Here is a 22338-nt window from a genome sequence, read left to right as displayed (position 1 = left end):
TTTATATACAATAAGATACGATAATTGCTGTTCATAGTAGGTTTTAATTTCAGTTTAAATGATGAATTTATAGTATTTCCCCGAAAGAAGGTTAGGCATAACCCAGACGCTGACTGTTGGAAAACGTGCAGTCTGATTGCCTACAAATACACCAACTATTCTGCGATGCAAGACTCTCGGAGCGCGGGCTTTGCTAGCCTGTTCCAGGCATTCGGTTAGTTGGGAGCAGCTCGCAAAACGAGACTAGAGCGAAGAACGGCGCGTGGAAAAAAATGGGAGGGACTTGGGGCGACTTGGGACCCTCCCCCCCCCCCCTCCCTTATCGCGCTGTTCCCCAAGTAACCGAGCGCCTGGAACAGGCTAGGGTTAAGGACATTCTTGCCGATTAAAACAAAAAACGGCCAATATATTAATGTCATAAAGATTTAAGTATATGTATAACAACAGATCAGCTATTGGGTTATGAGATCTGCTTCGTATGAAGATTTTTATAGTTTGGTTAGCTATCAAGTCGGAAATATTTAAAGGTAAATATACCACAGCAGTTTGATAAATTTTGGTCCGATCAAAAAGACTTATGCTCGAAACGTCACCTTAATGACGTTGTGCTTTGACGAATTCCTCATAGAAAAATTGGTGCCTGCGTTAAACAGGCGAGCATCAAGTTAATACTCGAAAATGCAACTGCGTTGATCTTAAACAGCTGTTATTTTACGTTGCCATGGAACCATTGCAATGGAGATTTCTCGCTCCATCCAGGCTACCGCGACTCAAGTCACGTGTCTTACGGTCTGCAGCCGTTTTCCTGTGTGGGTGTCTCCGCCCTTCCCGGACTTTTTCCTGACACAAAATCGTTGCATTGCTCCTTATTACACCGCTGTTAAAAACTCCTCATATTCTTCCAGTTTGTCCTGGTCGGTTGTCACGTTGATATCATAACTTGTACACTGCGTGATATCAACCTGGTCATTGTTATTGACTTGCGAGTCTCTCTGAGTACAAAGCGTCCCGTTTAGAGATGTCTCACTACCTCCCCTACACATGGTGCAGCTGCCGACTGGTTTGGCTCCTTTCCTCCTGTTGGTTATCTCAACATGGTCTCTTCTCTTGCTGCCTTTAATCTTTAGGACACATTCTATCCATGACCGGAAGTAATTCTTGAATCCCTCTCGGAATTGTTCGTTAACAGCGTTATAAATAAGAGGATTGGAGGCGCTGTTTGCATAAACACAGATCTGACACAGGGCCATGATGCCCGGCGCATGCGGGTTGTCGCCTGTCGAGAAAAGTAATTGGTTAGAACTTGCGGTAGCCTCAGTACGAGCCCTAACCGGACTTGTTGTGTTCTTTGGCAAGTAAATCACCTTCAAGTTGCCTAGTGCTTTCTATCCACGAGTACAAATAAATTCGTTTACTGATTAGGGAGTTTGACATTGGGGGTTAGAAAGAGCGTGGTGCAACCTTGGCTGGACTAATATCCCATGTGAGCAGTACTTTCATGTGGTACTGTTCATTATGCTGTACAAGGTGATTTTAACTTTTACGACGGTGGATAAAACCCTAGTGTGTGACCATTCAAATGAAAGCTTATGCTGCACAAAGACTGTGGATTAAACGAAATAAAGTGACCACTGGAAGTTGAACGCTATAGGGGGGGGGGGTACAACCTAGCCAAAGGGGAATTGAAGAAATAGTTCTCGTAGAACAGGGAATGAGGAATGGGGGAGGGGGATCAGCAACGGGGCATGGGGACGAGGAAGGATTGAGAAGGAATGAGAGAACGTGAAATGAAGAAATGGATAAGAGAAATAAGGACGAGAAAAAGGTGTTATCGTCTTTGAGTTTTTGCACAGCAAAGAGCGAATGATTTTTCTCACTTTTATGACTCACCTCCATTTCCAAAGTCCAACCAGAGGAAGACAATGTGATTGGGAAGCATGAGAAGAGCAAACACAATAACAACCACAGTTAGAATCTTCATCACTTTATGTGCTTCCTTCTCCTGGTCCCGCTGAAGAGCATCGTTTGAATACGAGCCTTTGTCCCGCCGGAGATCTCGGCCGATTCTGTGAGGGGGAAAACGGTTTTAATTACTCACATCTGACTGATTTGACATTGCAGAGTACATAGACCAAAAAAGGGATTTGACATTGATGTATAAAGAAAGAAATAATCAGTAGTAAACAAGTTAATCAGTAAACGAATTTCCCACTCCTCCGCTAACAACCTAAAAAACAATCTTTACGGGTCTGAAATAAGTTTGCAAATAAACGAGGAAATCTCGTAAAGATCTGAAATCCCTGAAATGAGTTTGTGTTGACAACATGTAAAAAAAAATCGTCGTACTAGTCTTTGTCATTCGCGTCTCATCATCATCATCATCATCATCCTTTATCCTCTCATCATCATCATCATCATCATCATCATGAACAACATCCTTTATTTAAATGAGGGTTAAACACGCCCGATGTAAAGCACAATGCTTGTGGAGCCGTGCGTCTACCAACAACCAAAACGATACCCCCTACCCCCAGCCCACCAAAAACAAAACAAGACAAAAACAAAACGACCCAGGCTCGCGTAAACAGAAACAAGAATTTCAATGAATTAATTAAGATCGGCCTGGAAGGGTCTCTTGTACTAATCACTCCAAAATCACGCTGTTAATTCTTACCTTATATACGACAGTCCAATAATTGATAGCGGGACGACATATTGCAGAAGGAAAATCGAAATTGTGTATGCGCCAGCTTTAAGTCCTTTATCCTGAAATGTTTCAAGGCATATATTGTCATGAAGCTCCAAGACAGCAATGTACGGTGAAACTAAAGCCAAGGCAAACACCCAGATTACTCCAATGACTTTTTTGGCGTCACGTGTCTGTAGTTGCGGACGAAGTGGATACACCACTGCCATAAACCTGCAAAGAAAAACAAATTAATGTAGTTTCTGTGTATAGTAATAGTACAGGTAAAGTCCGCGTCGAGCCAAGAGGCCGAAGGCTATCCCAGTTTCTGTAGCATTAAGCGACTAGGAGTGTCTCTACTCCCCCTGGATGGGATGCTAGTCCATCGCAGGGTACCCTCCTTTCCAGCATAATTTCGCCGGTACCCATTTATACACCCGGGCGAGGCAGTATGAGAGTTAAGTGTCTTGCTAAAGAATACAACACAATTACCCCGACCAGGGAACCGCTCGATCCAGAGTACCGCGCACTAACCATTAGGCCACCGCGCCGCCCATCGTTTCTGTGTATAGGCGCGTAGAATTGTAAAGAAGCATGAGTTCATCTTTTCATTTTTTCAAACATTTGGCTGACGTACATACAGTAAAATGTTTTTACTTCCAAAAACAACTTTTGGTACCTCTTAATCCGCTACTTATATGTGTCTCTTAAAGATGATCAGCAATTTTGTTGGATGGCGTAAATCGTCTAGGGTAACCCGCTGTCAAAGAAAACTAAACTGCAACACAAACGTCCTTATAAAAACAGCCAATATCCGTCAACCTCCAAGTGAATACCAAAGACACTTAAAATTTCGAGGTGATCTGCAGCTACTGTACGCAAGTGATCAAAATCTATTTTCTCCAAACGAACTAAATATTTTGTCCAGAAGGTAGGTGTCGAGAACATAGAAAATCTTCAAGTAACAGATGTATGGCCAAATTCTCAAAACGTACATTAAACATCTGTATGCCAGTTGGTAAAGAGAATTGATGTCCTGATCTTATTACTAAAAGAATTACTCCCCTAGCTATTTAGCTAGTGCCAGCCTCCCTTTTTTGCCTTTAATAACAAACAGCCCCGATTTTCAGTCAATCTGGCTTTTAGCTTAGCTTACAGAAAGACATTGAAACTATACTGACAGTGATTTTTAAACAAAGTTGTCTTCAGAAATTAAACCTGTTTTTATTTTCTTTACTAAAATTGCCTCGTTGGCCCAGATTTGTATTCACGTTTTGCATAATTTGGTTCAGGAAAACCTCTTTTTGATAGATACGCGAATGATTGCAGGATACATATCCAAAAGGCTGATGTTTAGTCTCGTCTTTTGTGAAAGTTATCTATATCGAGATCAAAATGTACCAAGTAGAAAACTTGGTTTTCCGATAGAGCCAAAGCTTACATTATGCAATGCAAAAACGATTTCTTACTTTTCACCTTTTTTATCCATTTTTTCCAGTTTTTTAAGTTGTCGATTTCAGTTTTAAATATTTGAATTGTGATATTTTCACTCCACTTAGAATCGAGATTTTTAAAAAACGCACTGAGCGAAAAGATTCTCAGTTTTGTGTCCTTGTAGACTGTATTTACTCTCAGATAGCTTCACTTCAATTCACTGACATTTGTTATCTGACATAATCTCTCTCCCATGCAGAATCTCCCCCAGCCCGTACGAAAAAATAAAAGGGGCCTCTGTGGAGGAAAAAGAGTGCAGAATATTTCTTCTTTCATGTTGAACTCAATGAACGGAAAAAAGTTTATTATCAGTAAAAAACAAACGAAATTCCCTGGAAATCGTTCTGTCATAATCCACGATTTACAAGTGAAATTTGCTATCAATTTTAGTGGACAATTTTATCAGAACACCTAGCTCTGAAGAACAGAATTCTAATCGGAGTGATAACATCCTAAGTCGCCAAAGAGTCTCTTCATATTGTTTTCCGATATTGCTGAAAACCCCCTCCGTGTGTAGAGTTGTGTTATCAATAATGATAAATATTCGCTGCGCTACCTATCCAATAGCGGCGCTTTTAATTGTAGGTTCTAAAAACTAAGTCATTTGGCACATTTTTGTATGAATGTTTTCAGGGATCGCAGCTCTAAAAGAGTTGAATAACACAAAGAAAAACACAATTTTCTTGAGAGTTCGACTAATGATCGACAGCAAGTTGTTTAAGATTCGCAGAAATCTTGCAGTATCGGTGCAGATTTCCGTCAGCGTGGCGTTTCGTCAGCTGCGCACATTATTTGTTGTTCCTTCGATTAAGATTGTGCCCCGAGAGCATTTGCGGCTATCGTCAATCTTGAATTGTTTATAAGAAAGTTTCTAATCAGGTTCGGAAATCCGGCGCTGAAAGGAAGAAACACTCTAAATTTGTAGCAATTTGAACGTAAATGTTGAACTTTCGCGGTTAGGGTAAGCTAACTAATTGGGCGAAGCCATTCAAATGCTACCGCGTTCTTTTGTTTGCCAATAGCTCGGGGGCGGACTGGCTCTTTGAAGCGTATAAACATGTTTTTGAAAAGAAAAGCTTTTAAAATTTTGATCTTTTACTCCCACGAGTGCCAAAGACGTTCAAAATTGCAAAAAAACTGTTTTCAAAAAAACCTCTCTATGGCGTTCAATTGCCAGTGGTTGGTCACTAAATTTGGTTTCACCACAGACGGTCTTTGTGCAGCATAAGGTTTCATGTGAATGGTCACACACTAGGGTTTCACCCACCCACTAAACGTTACTAATACCACCTTGTACAGCGTAATAAACAGTACCACATGAAAGTACTGCTTCAATAGCTTTCATTTGAATGGTCAAACACTAGGGTTTCATCCACCGACTTAAACGTTAGAACCACCTTGTACAGCATAATAAACAGTACCACACAAAAATACTGCTCAATAGCTTTCATTTGAATGGTCAAACACTAGGGTTTCATCCACAGACTTAAAAGTTAGAACCACCTTGTACAGCATGATAAACAGTACCACATGAAAGTACTGCTCAATAGCTTTCATTTGAATGGCCAAACACTAGGGTTTCATCTGCCCACTTAACGTTGGAACCATCTTGTACAGCATGATAAACAATATCACATGAAAGTACTCTCAACTTTCATTCGATGGTCACACACTAGGGTAACGGTTTCATTCACAGACCGAAAAGTTGGAATGGCCGGCTTTATTCTAAAGATAAAGAACAACGTTTTGGTCGATCTGGAAGCAAGCGTTTTAAATACTCTATTTGTTATCACACAGCCATTTTTACAGCTACATTAATCATCTTATCCGGTAGCGTCGACTTCTAACAGTACCCATAAACTCATTTGTCCATTATCATCTTTACAGAAGGCGTAAATTATATATTTATCTATTGTTGTCCCAAGCCGTTAATGGGTCATTGCCATGCAATTACTGTCATAACATGAATCGAGTGATTAGTTCTTTCCTTTATAATAATCCTGAATGATTGAAATCTTTTTCCATTTGACAAAAAAGTGACACCCCCTTAACAAGGAAAGCACAGTTAATGTTGTCAGTTCGCTAACTTTGAATGCAATATCGAGTACATTGGCTGAAATAATTTGCAAAGGTAGTTTTGTGGAATATTAAACGCTGTACAAGGATGTTCGCGTTCATTATTTTAAAAAGAAAAAAATACACACAGCAATAAATAACGCAGGCAGGAAAACCCTATTAGTCCATAAGGCTTATTATTCTACGGAAAAAATACGGTACAAATTACATTCGCTAAGCAGAAAAGAAAAAAACAATATTTATCAGTTCTCTTGTCAAATCTGAACTAACGCGTCCTTTTTGTAATTTTATTCATTTCACTACCACCAGCGCCCACTTTTAATCTGTGAAAAAAAAATCCTCCGACTCGAGGAAATATTTTATCACGTAGATTAACTTAAAGTATTTAAAATACAACATTGGAAGCTACATGTATGCAAAAACGATTTTTATCATCGTATCATTTGTACGCAAATAAAGGTCATAGTAAAATGAAAATTTGAAGTAACACGTATAGTGGTCATTTACTTGAGTGCACAAATTGTATTCGATGGTCCTCCCTACCGTTTCAACTCAAATAAAAAAGTACACAAAAAAAAACCTTATTTCTACTAAGAATCATGAAAAGAAAACAATCGTGCCAAGAAGCACGGGCTCTGTGGCTATTACAAAGTTATCAGGTGCTCTTTAGGCACATCAAAACAAACATTGGCAATAACATTTCGCAGTAATATATAAAGACCGCAGTAAAATGAATCAGTATAACGAAAACTAAATATTCCAATACAACTTACCTATTTAGACTTATAGCGACAAGCGTGCCTACAGATGCAGTGGCGGCCATAGTTTGAAGAGGGTAGACAAGTCTACACATCACCGCGCCGTAGGGGAAAGTTCCCGTAACAATCTCACCGAAGTCGAACGGAATACAGATCAGCAATACCGACAAGTCACTCACGGCCAGGTTAAAGATGAAATAGTTGGTGACATTTTTCATCTTGCGTTCGCGGCACACCACCAAGCAAACCAAGATATTTCCAATCACGCCGACAATAAAGATTATCACGTAGCAGACCAGACGAATGTAGTAAAAAGAGTCATTGATGCTGTTCCCGTCTCCATCGTTTGTAGAACCATTTAAGTTATTCGACGTGTGATTATCCATGTCAGAAGCCGCTGCTCATCTCATCTGAAAAAACGAAACAAAAAACCCTGGTGTAAGATCTCGAGAGCACTCTTGTACGTGTCAAAAACGCAAATTTCTTGCTTTTAGTGTTTGAAGAGCAAATTGAATTAAACATAACAAAACTCGTTTAAAGCTACAGATAATAAATATCAAAAAGCCTAAAGCCTGATAGGAGGGAAAAAGTGATATTTAAGCAGCCGATTGTGTTAGGCTGCGTCAAAGATCTGCCTAAGAAAATGGCTTACCAAAAAGACCGACATACATTGCATGCTAAGTAGTATGTATAGTACAGTAAAAAGTCGTCTGAAAAATTGTTTTTTTTTTAGTGTAAAGAGGTTTCGAAAAGCTGCTCACCAACAAGCTCTCGAACCTATGGCTAAGTGGATGGTCTTTCGTGTGGTTATAGCTATCTGACTGACGTCTTTGGCAAAGTGATTACGAAATTTACATTTGCCCTCAATCATCGACGAGCAAGGATAATTGTCTACTGTAGCAGAGAGTCCAAATCCACCACTTTTGTATAGTCACAATTTATTATCGTGCGTTTACGGAAACGAGCTATTGTTGTGAAGCAATTAATCAGTTATAAGGCTTCAGAGCCTTAAGACGCACTAAGCCCTTACTACAATACACCCCTTCCGACCGATCTTGTTTTCATTTCCACGCCACGCTCAAAACACTTTGTCTTTGCAAATTTTAAAAGCCGCTCAGGCCCCTTAAAACATAATCATCCTGCGTTTTTCATTAGCATTAAGACGTGCTTGCATGATCGTGCTGTCTTTTTTGTAACAAACGACACAAACTAAATCTCCTTTTACGTTCCAATTAGTGAATAGCCTTCGATTAGTTCGATTGTGAACAAAACAGTGAAAGCTGTGACTGAGTACGCACTTTTTTTGTAGAACCCGCACGTAAAACCAAAATCTTGCTGCGAGGGACAACCCTCGAATAACTCCAACAGTTATTTATAAGTTATTTCGAAGTAACTTTTTTCATAATTGTATTGACTTGAACATCAATTAGTAACGGATGAAATAAATCAATTTTTATAGCACCCATCGTGTATTATTCCGAGTGCGGTCATAAACAACAAATTTGGTGCAGCGAGGATATTGAATAAGCAATAATTTAACAGAAAATCAATTTCAAAGGGTTAAAACTTTATTTATGAGTAAATTCTGCCCGAGGATACATCTTAATAACAGTACCAACTTAGAATCAATTTAACGATGTGCAAATGTGAATTGACGAATAGATTATCTAGAGTGTTTTTTTTTAATAGCATCAGCATATTACCGAACATATTTCCGGCATCTTAGCAAGGTATTACTGGAGATTTTTGATGATCTTGTTAGCTTTCGAAAAATCTCATTTTAAAAAGGAACATTGTTTGTAATTCAAGGCGAACATGAAATTAATATATGAAAAACTAAGCTAAACAGTTTTAACACGAAGGTGAAAAATAATTCTTCCAAATAACGTAATTGGCACATAACGAGTGCACGGTCCGGATGTTACAAAATTGCCGCTTTTAAAAGACGATTTCTATGGTGCTAATGACATATAAATGTGTTGTTAATAATTCACCGAGATTAAATTAACACTGAAATGTGAGCCAAAGAATACGTTTATACACAGTCACGGTGGTTTATAAAAACAACTTTTTTTTCCCGATTTGGGATAATTTTGCTATCATCGACTATCATTTTTCTTTCAACCACATTGATGTAAATTTACGTTACATATACTGCACGATTGAGATATTGTAAAGAACATCGTTTGCTTTTATCTCGAAGTAAAAGTTAACGAACAACGAACATCGACAAACATAATTTTTTTCACAAGCATTACTGTGTTGATAAATTTAAAGGAAAAGAAAAATTGTAAAATGATTCGTGCTCGTCCATTCAGACACTTTTCCTTTCCATTCACTTTTCATTTTTTTTTCATTCGGCCACGGGACGTCGGATGGTGCCTCCCCTGTTTCGTTTCGCTTCCGGGGGCGCCATACTGAATATAACCGACACGAAAACGAATATTAGCTAAATTATCAACATTTAAAATTCTTCAAATCATTGTAAAATATCACGTACCACATTTCAAATATAACTTGAATTACTAAATAAGACATCATATGACAACAAATTCCAATTATTTTGAAAACTGTAATTATATTCAATGTCAGAAATTTAGGCACACTGATATAGTGCATGCTGAACTTAAGTGTTCACAGTAAACTATCAGTTTGTGAGCTATTTCCTTCTCTTTTTAAATTAGAATCGCAAAACCGAACACATATTTTAAAGAGGATATCCTTTCACCCAACAAAAGCCGCAAACAAATTGTGCTGTGACATACATTTCCACAATCATCTTAAATTACAAAATCCCATTACCTTAATTTAATCAGAAATCGTCACCTGGGATTAGTAACAAGTGAAATATATCCCACTTATCCAGGTTGATATCATCTGGTGAAGATCCAAGTCGTACTATATACGATCATATCTGTTATTTTGCCGTATTTTTTTCCGAACCTTGTGTAAGTTTCTTAATAGGGATAAATTATTTTCTCACGATCACAACAAAGATGGCGGCGTTAAGTCTTTTCTTCCAAAACAAGAAAACAATCTTTGATATGTAGCACGGATTTTGTATCACTTCAATACTGAGTCCCTAGCTAGGCGTCGATAGCCGCATTGTTATTCTTATGTACTAGTTTAACAACATCTGAGACAAGCCGTTTTTCTTAATTCTAAGTCGCAAAGGTTTTGCTTAGGGTTGCTTATCCACGAAACCACAAAATGGTAAGCGGTCGTCTGTGTAGCGCCAAGCATTAACCTTTCAAAATTGCTAAACATAAAAAGTTATCGGCGACCATCCTGAAATCGGCGTAAAATTAACATACAAATTTTATTTAAACCGTCGTCAAATTCTAAAAAATCTTTACTAGTAATCCAAGAAAGCTAACTCAGTTTTAATATCGTAAAAATGTTAGTTTTTTTGTATGTTTTCAAGTCCATAGAGAAACCACAGAGTTCTTCGTTTTGGAAAGTGTGCACTTTCAAAGTTGTGAGGTCCCACACACGTGTTTGTTTTAAATCATTAAAATGTTACCAAAAAGCAACAATTTTTTCTCGTTTTTAAATTTTTATCCTAAAAGAGATATCTACGAATGAGTTCTTAAGTGAAAACTATTTACATTTGAGGTAAAATCAATTCTTTTTTGGACGTCGGTCAGATAGGAATACCAACCAAAGAAGTGCACCAAAATGGCGACAGTATGCTTTTCGCTGTAAAATTCTTAAAATAATTTTTCTCACTCTTTTGGTTGTTTAAGAATCACTACAGTTCTAAAATTTAGAGCAATTTTTGTCTAAGGTTAGAGCTGGAATAAATGAGAACAGTAGCCTCAGCAATGAAAAGATTGCATTTATTATTATTATTATTATTATTATTATTATTATTATTATTTGGATTTATTATCATCGTCATCATCGATCTTCATTAACATAACATATAACATTTTTCAAGGTCGTACTTTAGGTAGCTCATTGTTTATTTTTTCCTTGTATATTTCATACTTAGATAATTTACATAATGCTTAGTCCCATCTTCTATTTTCATAGTTTAGGTTGCTTATTTTAACACTGTAAATATTTATACTTATATACTTGAATAATTTAGCATAATTTTAGTTAGATGTTGTACTGTTTTTAGATATTCGCAAGCGAAGAGCCACCAAGTGGAAAAAATTTTGGATAAAGCTCTTTATTATTATTATCATTATTATTATTATTATTATTATTATTATTATTATTATTATTATTATTATTATTATTAAAAAAAATTTGTTCCTACATTACCGTGGAAGCTACATGTAGAGAAAGAACAATGCAGTGCAAAAGAATGATGACCAATTTTATGGCAAAATGGCCGCCACCGGCGTAAAATTATAAGAATATTGAACTTATATTGAACACGTGAAATTTAAATTACTTATAGACTTTTCCAGATCAAGGAAAATCTTTTCGACATCTGGTTAGCTTTTTTCTGTTTATATGGGGGAGCATTTCAACACTCCATATTTTAGATTCACGAATTTCAGCGAGTCTAAAATTTTTAGAATCAGCGAATCTAAAATAGATTTGAGACAATTTGTACATGGGCTACAGCAGTTTCCTGATTTCGCTTTGGAAATTGTAATGTCGTGCCTATTTAAATTTTGTGCAGAGCCTCAATTTTAATAAAAAGTTCCATTTAAAGTTACAATAATTTATTACTGCTATTATACTTCAAGCAAAAGATTATAATTCTCCGTTTACAAAACTGTGAAAAGAGAGTGTACAGTTAGTTCCTAATTAGTTCAGTAATGTACTCCCAGCAAACGCGCATAAATAAGTTCATAGTTGTTAAAAAATTTCTGTTTTGAGCTCGTTTTTGGGTTTTTTTTATTTGGCTTGGGAGGGAGGAAAAACAGGGGCGGGCGGGTATAAAAAAAAAAGGGGTTAAATTAGTCCTCCACCGGGGAAAAAAAAAAAAAAAAAAAAAAAAAAAAGCATGTCCTTCCACCGATACCTCCGCCCCCGAAAGAAGATGCTAATTCTCAAAAAAGGATTTTATTTTAATACAGTATTTCATTAGAGAAATCTTGAAATAACTCTATCTCGTTTAATTAGTTTCCCTACACCAAACTGTGTGAACCTGAAGGACAAACGCAATTTTTTGACTATTTTGCTAATAAAAAGTACCATTCAAACTTACGTTGCAGACCCCCCCCCCCCCGGAGCGCCCGGGGCGGGGAGTTAACAAATAAACGCTCTAATTTTATACATATCAAATGTTATGACTACACGAGTCTGAATAATGGTATTGTGAGATTACCCCTTGAAAATGCAAATATATCCTCGTATAAAACTTGCATATTTATGAGAGCTGTATTTTCTTCACTTGCTACAAGAAAGACGGTAGATATAGCTTTACGATAAAATGACTTTCCTCTAGTCACGTATGAATGCCACAATGTCCAGACCGCAGAATAACCTTTAGCCAGTTTGGTCTAAAATATCAATTTAACTCAATCATCAGAACGAAAATTGAACGTAAGGGAAATTTAAATTAAAATTCACTTCAAAACACCTTCCAGAAGAAAAAAGAGCATGCAAAAGACGGATTTTCAGACACTTTGTCAATATATAAACTATCTGCTTCATTTGAATTTTGTTAACTGCGAAAAGGCTTATCTGTTGTTAGATCGAGCCAAATCTACATGTCAATGAGACACAAAGCACTTCTATAAAAGTGCCGTTTGTGTAAATTGAAACAGGCAAATTTCGGTTCAAGCAAGTTTTTTACTATCGCAAATGTAATTTTTTCTTTGAAGGTCTAGACATAGGAACTAGGAAAAGGCCTATCTGTTAATAGAACTGAACGAACCAAATCTACATGTGAATGAGGCGCAAAACACGTCTGATTATAAAAGTCCCTTTGTATAAACTGTGAAACATACCAATTTTAGTTCAAGCAAGTTTTTTTACTATCGCAAATGTAATTTTACTTGTAGGTCTAGACAGCAGAAAACGTTTCGTGTTGTATGCAAGCAAAATTTAACTTGAATATTCGTTGCCACAGGCTCATAACTATCTCAAAAGCATCGATTGGTTTCTTAACGGGAAGCAAATAAATTTCTGAACTGTACTATCCCTCAAGAAGAAAGTTCACGAGTACAGTAAAAATTACATTAATCTAACAGATCTAACCTCAAACGAAATTGTTCTTCTCGTGAATATTTCTGCTGCCTATTCCCGCTGTTGTCTGTGTCCTAGTGTGATGCAGAAGTTAACAGACAATACCGACAACCAGCGACAAAAACAAATATTATAAAATCCTGATTTGATGATTGGTTGGATAAGACTTTGCTCGTTAACATTGTGGCTAGTCCGTTTGGCTCGCTTGTAATATATCTATTTTGGGTGCAGTTATGAAATTAGTGTATGGCATGACCTCCTGGCATATAAAAAAATCTTCCATCTTTTTCTGTCGCCTTCTGTTAATTGCTGCGAATATTACCTCACGTACGTAACTACGTACGTCTCGTAAGCGGAAATACCGAAATACCTGTTCATTATCACATACTTTTCACTAGTTAAAAGGACAGTGTCACGAAAAGTCTTCTAAGTTTTCGTGAAAAATATTCTAGACCTATGAGGGTGCACTCACTGATCAATATAATAACCTTTAGAAAAGGCATAAATTCATTCTCCAGGATGGAAATAAACCCCAATCAATGGTTTTCATGTGATTTTCTTTCAAGTAACACTGTCAACTTGAAAACGTCGGCCCGACTTTTTCAAGTTTTAGGCCACTTTTTCCTACCCATCTGAAGCCAGACCACGTTTTACAATTTTCATGACTAGTATGTCAGTACATTTTAGCAAGGCCAGGCCACTATTAGTGGATTTCCAATTAATACCGACATCTTCATTGGATTTTCAAGTAGCACTAAATCTCGAGTGACACTGCCCCTTTAAGAGAGGAAAGAAAAAAAAGCAAACCACCCAAGATGTTTTTTAAAACTGGTTTGCACTCCTGTTTCTCAAACATTTATTGGCATAAATTTACGTGGGAAAATTTTCATTTTTTTTCTGTCTCGTTTCTGATTGTGGCGAATTTTACCTCATACATGATCCCCTCGTAAGCGGAAATACCGAAGGGCCCATTCATGGTTATCGCTTACTTTTCATCAATTAAGGGAGTGGAGAAAACAAAGCAAACCACCCAATATTTGGTTTGAACTTCGTGCTGGAACGCTCACTGAAGTACGCAATAAAGTGGGCAGCTTTAGTTTCTGTATGGCACGATAAATTATTACATATTTTATTCACTATCCAAATTCACATTGGCTAAGAACATCAACAAGGTCTTGATATTAACGCGCACGGTGCAATTAGCCATAGATATGGGGTAATCTGTTAAACAACTTAACCCTATTTAGACCGGGGGTGGAGGGGGAAGGGGAAGAATTCGCCTACATGGAATTTAAACAAACGCTAATAGCCTTTTCAAAATTTACTCAAATGCTACCAAACGTTTTCACTTTTTCACTTGTAGAATTTGCTATTGCATTTCATTGTTTACAGAACGTATAATGTTGTCATGGTCATGTGACCATACATATTTTTGCGGGCAAATTCGTCCAAATTTTGAACTATCGTCTTTTTAACTTTTTTAACTGTTCTTAAAGTAATGTTTAAATCATTTTAGAATCATTTAGTAGTTTTGATTACTTTTTGAGTCAGTTCTGTGTTTTTTGACGTCATGGAATCTAAGATGGCAGGTCCAAGAGGGCGCCTTTTCAGAAATAATGACGTAATTTCCGCGTTATATGACGTCATCATACTTTGTTGCCCATCTCAAAGGACACGCTTTTGCAGTACTATACAAACTCCCATCAATTTCGTTTTATCGTACATTTGGGAGTTACATCAGAGAAATGACATAGCCTCGTTTGAACTCTTGCCAAACTAAGATTTTTGCTCTTATTCTCAAATAATATAACATTTATAAAATAAGCCCTTGGTTTTTACAGTAAACAATGTTTATATAGTTCTCTCTATTGAAATATAGAAAAATTCAAGCTCTCATCATTTTACGTGGATTAAATAAAGTCCTGCATGTACTCTTATATATGGCAAATAATTTAACATATTACTTACGTCAATTATGTTCAGCGTTAAAGACTATCCCAGAAGAGCTACGGTCGTAGGTTGTTTATAAACTTTTGAATGCTAATGTAATGTTGCTCTACAGCGAAGCGCCCGGGTCAAAAAAGATACCCCCCAGGCTCGAAACATCATCTTGTTCTGGGGAAGTGGCGGGCGCTGTTTTGAAAGTGTTTTAGGAAATCATCCGCCATTTCGGTTTGTTTGTCTGAGTCTTGTCTGGTCGTGCGTCACACGCGCGCTTCGCGGAACCACTTGTCACTTTTTTCACGTACGTGAGCATTTGTATTTGGATAGAAGCTTTCATGTCTACAAACAACTCCAGGCTTCAGAGGAATGCCAGAATTCATGCTTAGCGAAGTCATTTACCATCTTAACTCCGCCGCCACTAAGTTTCAAGTCAAAATTAGGGAAAGAAGCTTCATCATTCACGTTAACTTGTCGCTTTGTTAATTTGTCACTTTTGCATGTTTTTTTGTATCAGTTTTGTTGTCAATCGAAGTAATTTTATTCCCTTAGTTATCTATTCTATTCTAAGTAACATCTATTGTTACAAACAATTAAAAAATTATTTTGCTTCGAGTAGCCGCAGGAGTGCTCGATAAAATACATGTAGAGCGACTGAATACAAATTTTGGGACAGGAAATTTAAGGTAGTTACGTTACTCGAGTTCCATGTGCTAAGGGATCATCAGACTGTCACAAACATGTATATTAACTACCATATTCAAATTCAACTTGGATATTGTAACTGACGGTCCAGACGTTTCTGTCGAACATGTTTCAAAACAGAAAAGTTGTTTTTTCTTAAAATCCTAAACTTACTCTTCATACCCTTATGTGGTGCTCTGATGAATATGTTGGTCTAACAAAACTGCAGGCATACATTAACCCTCAAGCTATTGTTTTAAACATTCGTTCTTAAATTAATTGATTTTGAAGAATAATCTCCAGATTAGCCAGGAACAAAAACAAATCTTCCACAGTAACAAGAACAAAGCTCTACACGCGCGTTAAACACCTTAGTACATTAATTCTTAGTTCCCAAAAGTGAATTGACAAAACTCTAAGGCCTTTTAATGTCCGTACTTCTCGTTTCCCATCATTTTTTGGGTATGTCGGTTGTCTTGCATTTTTATTTCAGTCGATCCCGCGTGTCGTTCTTCTTCTTACATCTTACATATCTTTCTTGACATAATCTCTAGAGATCTTTCTTAGTAAATCTCGCATCTTCGCGACGGTCCGGTATCTTACTCTCCGACTTCGCATCCGTTCCCGTCAATGAGTGCGCTTGTGTCCACCGCTGCGTGACTATCCCTCATTTTTTTTCGCTCCTTATCGCGCTTTTTATTTCTCTCCGCCTCGCTGCTACTCATCGCATCCTCCCCCGCTAGCCTACACTCGCCCTCGACCCACCTCGCTGGTCCACTGATCCGAACAATAGAAACTATCTGACTGACACTCATCACAAACCCTAACTGCTCTCGGCAATCGCTTCCATTCCACTCCGCCCCTCGTTTTCCCTTCTCTCGTACACCGTACATACGGACTCCACAGTTTTCGGCGAAAACGTAAGCATTCGTTGCCCAGAAGCGCTCTATGGTCAAATTACTCGTTAAAATTGCAGATCGGCCATTAATGGGCACAAAACACGTTTGCGAGAAACATGCGCCACCTTGTTTTGATCTCGCGCGAAAACCACCACGTGAAATCCTGGTTGACCGGTCGACTCTGTCATGTAAATGCAGAACGAACTTCATTCCGGAACGAGTTTCTCCGGAATGAAAGTCATTCGGAATATGTAAACAGGCCCTAAGTTTCTAACTCCACAAGTAAACTGCGGACTTTTCTTGTGTCAAGCTGGTCTTTATTTTAGCGAATGTCTCTTACACGATTTAGCTACACGAATAAACAAAGTGGAAGGGTCGAGATTATAGCGAGGTGTTTCGGTAAAATATCGATCATCACAGATTCATCTTTTCAAAAGACGTTGTACCCTCCATTTTTGTCGCGATATATAAATTGCAACATTGATGCAGACATTCCATAATTACTCTGTAGTTAAGGGGAAAGGAAGTATCTAATAAATAGCTATTAAGCATTATGATGACTCGAGTTTACTCCAGCAAAAAACAAAACGCCACTAACTCAGCCGAATATGGTCTTTTTTCACACCACTTGACAACATTTTTTTTTCTCTTGGCTATAGCTATTAACTCATTGATGAAAACTCTAAACGAATCGATTACAGCTAGTAAACAAACCTTCACTAACATCAGGAGGCCTTGTCTTTGAAATCGTGGTCAATGTAAAACTCACACGATTTAGTATTTTTGTCGCGTAGGCATGGGCATTTTGCTATCATATACCACGCTTTGACGCAAGAAGAGTATATTTTTGGAGTGAAAGCAGCCGGCTGACATGGAATCTACATTTCAAATATGTTTTTGAAGGAAGAGGGCAATTTGCATCAAATTATTTAAAATGAAGTTGAACTATTTTTATCATGGAGCTGCGAGTAAACATAAAAATCTAAAAAACTATAGCAGAGTGTGAAAGCACTACGATGGCTAACAGACGGATAATGTATCATCGATTTTCGTTAGGCACTGATTTTTATCTTTTATTATTTCACTCAGCTGAAGAGGTAAATGAAGAGCAAATGGACTATACTGACAATAATTGGCATGCACGCATTAAACTAAGAGAACGGACACAAAACGATAGACGCGCGCCCGGAAGGGTTTGTGGTAGCATATCGTGTGCATATTTATTCAAGTTTCGACTGAAAGACTCTTCAGCCGTATTTACGAACTTTAATGCAACAACTAGACTTGGTTTCGTAAAGCCTGATATTCAAAAACCCTCCAAAGCCACAAATTTACCAAATCAAATTTCGTTCCCGAATGAAACTTTCGTGAAATGCACAGCTCCAGATTTGCAAGTTTACTATTGATTTTTTGCAGTTGCATTCCCAAAAAAGCTGAACAAGAATAAACTATTGAACTCCTTGACGAAATATCAATCCTACCTTTCTTCAAGTGCTCAGATTGTAAATAACATACGAAGGAAATCTCTGGTTGTTAAGTATGGCTCCGACAGTTTCCACCAAGGCCAAAAATCTTTGAAGATCAAAAAGGCACCACGTTGCATTCGTCTCAGTTTAACATGGAATAAAGTTTACGAATTTTTCTTTAGACACAACAGCGATGGAGGCTATGTACGTGAAAGTTCTTGAGCAAAATGTTCCTGTATTTTTTCCGCCGGCGAAATAGTTATGCAAATTGATTATCTTAATGGTCGAGTGGGAAACAATTAACGTCGGTGGGTAAGCGATTTTTGGCAGCGCAGCCTTCAAGAAGAAATCAATTTTATACAACAAAAATAAATTTCCTGTTCTATCATCATTTAATGAAACTGATTTTTTAAAAATTATCTGAGAGCCTTCAGGTATTGTAGGTTAACTTGCTGATAGCAGTTTCAAAACATGTGAGGTCCGGCGGAGTAATCATGAATTCCATTTACGTCTATCAAAGTCTGACAGGATCATTAAGGAGTATACAAGTCTATTCTTCGCCGTGGGGAAGCTGTCATCTTCATTTACGCTACGCTAACTTGAAAACGGTGATATTAAAAAATGTAAAAATTACCAAAAATACGACACTGTCAAACACATTCAGTGTTCAAAATGCAGTGCATAAACTCATACACACTACAGTTTTGCTGTAACCGTTGACTTCATCTACCCGTATTAAATTTGCATCTTTCACTCAGCTGTCTTGCCTTAGATCATTAACTGCATTCAACTTAAGTTCAGCTCATTGGGGTTTTAATTTGAAAACTTAAAAGCCCGGAAATGTGTTAAGACTCTGCAAATTGCTGAATAGGATAATCAATAACGCAAACCGCACGTCACAGATGACGCACCGGGACTCACGCAAAACATCCGTTGTCTATTTTTTACTTCGTTGTTCGTGAAATAAAAGAAAATGAACTCAGTTGGTTCTTTAATGGCAAGAAATATGTAAGTATGTTCTGTGGTTCCCGCACATTGTTAAAAAAATACATAAAACTTTATTTGATAAAATTTTACTTTAAACAGGGAAAACTGTCTGCGGTTTCACATTGTTAGAAAAAATGCATAAAACTTTATTCGCAAAAATTTTACTTTAAACAAGGAAGACTGTCGGTTGAGGAAAAAAAAAGTAAATAGAAAAGAAAATTATCTATTAGTAAAAGAAAATGAACTTGGTTCTGTTAAAGTGCAAGAAACATCCGTTGTCTATTTTTTACTTCGTTGTTCGTGCAAGAACATCATTTTTGTGTATATGTGTTTTGTATATTACGGAAATTGATATTATAATTTTATTTTTTGACCACATAAAATTTTACTCTAAACACGGAAAAGTTCTATGGAAATAGCTAGACAAAAGGTCAAAGAAGAAAACTGTTTTGTAGTAAAAAAGTCTTTTGAAGGCGAATATGAAAGTCTTGGGTGCACTTGTTAGGGTAAAGAAAAGAAAAATTGTGTAGTAGAGGTTCTAGAGAAATGTCAAACATGTTCCGTGGTTTCACATTGTTAGGAAAAATTACATAAACTTTTCTTCGATAAAATTTTACTCTAAACAAGGAAAACTGTCTGTGGAGGACAAAAGGTAAATATAAAAGAAAATTATCCTGTAATTAACGAAATGAACTTGTTCTCTTAAAAGCACGAAATATGTCAAATATGTTCTGTGGTTCCCGCACATTGTTAGAAAAAAAAATACATAAAACTTTATATGAGAAAATTTTACTTTGAACAAGAAAAACTTTTTGTGAAGGACAGAAAGGTAATAGAAAAGAAAATATTCCTGTAACAATAAAAGAAAATGAACTTGGTTTTTTTAAAGGCAAGAAATATGTCAAATATGTTCTGTGGTTCCACATTGTTAGAAAAAATACATGCTGTAATTTGTAAGATTGTGTAAGAATTCACATCCCAGTTGCGCGCAAATGCCACACTTTTTTTTGTGGTTACATTGTGTTTGAAAACACAATTGGCAAAAACTGGCAAAAATAAGGATCATTTTATACTCCCCCCCGTTTGGTGGGTGTACCTCCTTATATGGAAGAGCTAGACAGAAGTTGCTTCAGACGAGCGGACCCCAAATATAATTAGGTTGTGATTGAAAATGGTTTCGTATTCGTGACTACCAAATCCTGGAGTTGGTTTAACGCTGTTTAATTTACATTTTCTTTTCCAACTTTTGTGCTTTTTTTGCTGAAAGAACCGCGTGGCATTGATTTCTGCGGGTTCTAATGTTTTGCGTTTTTGCGGTCTTTTTCATGATCCGCCGATTCTGCAGGCGACAAAGACGCCTAAAATAGCGTGTATAACCTAGCTTCCTGGGAAAACGTTTTCCAAGGCAAGAAAGATCGAAGGCTCTCAGATTAGAAGAGAGAAGCCCTAGACGTTCATATCCGTTCATTGAAACCCAATACATTCAACTCCATTGTCACTATGAATCTGGGTAAGGAATCGCTTTATTCACAAAACCGTGTAGTAGTTAAGTTCTTTTTCATCAAAAAGGATTATCATGTTGTAAATAATAAAGATAGTAAATTTGACTCGGTGATAATTATATGTATTTTCACAGCCGGCTGGGACAGTTCTGGTCCCCGACGGAATCGACCCATGGTCTCCCAGTCCGGTTGGGCGCTCTACCACTGGCTCGGGGACACGTGGTGGCTGGGCCATTACTAGGTGATGTGACACGCGTCATGCATACTGCTGGATCGCAATGTCAAATTCATCAAGTGTGTGGTAAATGATAAGAGAGCTTTATTGTAACAAAAAATTAATATATGATATAACAAAAATAAGAAAAGTAATGTAATCTCGATAAGCAGGTTTAAGTAGTTTTGCTGGGGGCGTCATGTACAACAATCATGAATTCACGTAACATAATTTATTTTACCTCACGCGATGACCGAACAGGCATAAAAATTACTAACCACAAATTCAATCAAACGACTGGCAGACGCGAGGAGAGGTTGTTGTAAAAAATATACCATTGGAATAGCTGCCTAGAGAATTCTTTTGGTTTATTACTTTACAGCAAATATTCACTATTTTATTTACTTGATAAGCCCAATTGAACAACCAAGGCCCGCTGACTTTCAGTAGCTTCTGACCATTGAAAGTACTGCATATAAGTGATCCTGGTTTGAATGTTCTAACGACTGAAAAAGTTCATAACAGACACTGAAATATTTAGCAGATTGCAACAAAAGGACAATGCAAAGAAAAAATCTTTCAAGACCACTATTTTGATTCAACAAAGATTCGTGAAATCCGAGTTATTGTACAAAATGTTTAGCACGACTTTCCCTTCCTTTTTTAGATTTCTACATCTTAGTCACAACCTAACAAACTTGCAAAAATACTTTAAATTTTTCTCTAATTTTCCTGCTAAATTAGAGCATTGAGGGAAGGCTACTTTTCGTGTTCAACTACGTGGTATTGTTTTAATTTGCTTCAATTCGCCACAATCTCTGAGGTATCTCCATTATCCAATACGGGCTGTTAACGAGTATGATTATCATGTACGATTTTAGTATTATAGCGAGATATCTACCTCTATTTGTTTCTTATTTATGACCAAAGTCAAAAATACATTTTTTCAAAGCCACAAGCTCGCTTTTATCTGTTAACGTAATAGTTGCAGCCTTTACCTTTTTTGAAGCTGGGCGCTGTTTTCTTGCTAGCCTCAGAATGCAAGAAAATCATTGATATTGCTCCATTTATTCCTCATTGTTTAAACAAAAGCTTTTGGTCTTTTGTGAGTTGTCGATGATTGAAACGCGCCGAACAATACACCAAGTTGTGCAACATTGAACGAAAGTCTCATTCGTTTCCTTAACACTACTGTGTTTGTCGGCTGTAAATTATTTCAATTTAAATCTCACTTATATTGAAGTGTTATTAATATTTGCGTATCGTGAGATTCTAGAAAATTACAAGTTTCCAATATACGGGGTGGCACGTACGAGTCGATAACTGCCGCGAAACAAACAACACAATAATACAATATCAGAATTATTTTACAGGCAAGTGAATTGGGTTCATTTTTGTAGCAAAATGAAAAACATTGTATAAATATATTTTTAATTGCAAGCTGAATTGAAAAATTAAAATATGTTTTAGAAAGATCA

At 37.0% G+C, this 22338-nt stretch overlaps 1 protein-coding gene across 10 annotated transcripts in view; it reads right to left on the bottom strand.

The window, feature by feature from the left end:
• Positions 1-683: 683 nt before the first annotated feature.
• LOC144631199 (galanin receptor type 1-like) overlaps positions 684-22338 on the bottom strand; it is a 73559-nt gene continuing 51904 nt past the window's right edge. For 7 of the 10 annotated variants that reach the window (XM_078489607.1, XM_078489612.1, XM_078489611.1 and 4 more), the window contains 4 exons: positions 7030-7424; positions 2675-2920; positions 1891-2066; positions 684-1276 (listed from right to left, as the gene is read on the bottom strand). In XM_078489607.1, coding sequence (XP_078345733.1) covers positions 870-1276; positions 1891-2066; positions 2675-2920; positions 7030-7400 — 1200 coding nt within the window. In that variant the 5' untranslated portion in view covers positions 7401-7424 and the 3' untranslated portion in view covers positions 684-869. Of the gene's footprint in view, positions 1277-1890; positions 2067-2674; positions 2921-7029; positions 7425-13179; positions 13364-18172; positions 18398-21858; positions 21988-22338 lie in introns of those variants that run through there. The other 3 variants (XM_078489615.1, XM_078489614.1, XM_078489617.1) reach the window with 3 other exon arrangements.

The sequence above is a fragment of the Oculina patagonica genome, chromosome 11 (assembly GCF_052425735.1).
Source record: "Oculina patagonica isolate OP01 chromosome 11, crgOcupat, whole genome shotgun sequence".
In the NCBI taxonomy this organism is placed as follows: Eukaryota; Metazoa; Cnidaria; class Anthozoa; order Scleractinia; family Oculinidae; genus Oculina; species Oculina patagonica.
This window is presented reverse-complemented; position numbering and strand designations above follow the sequence as displayed.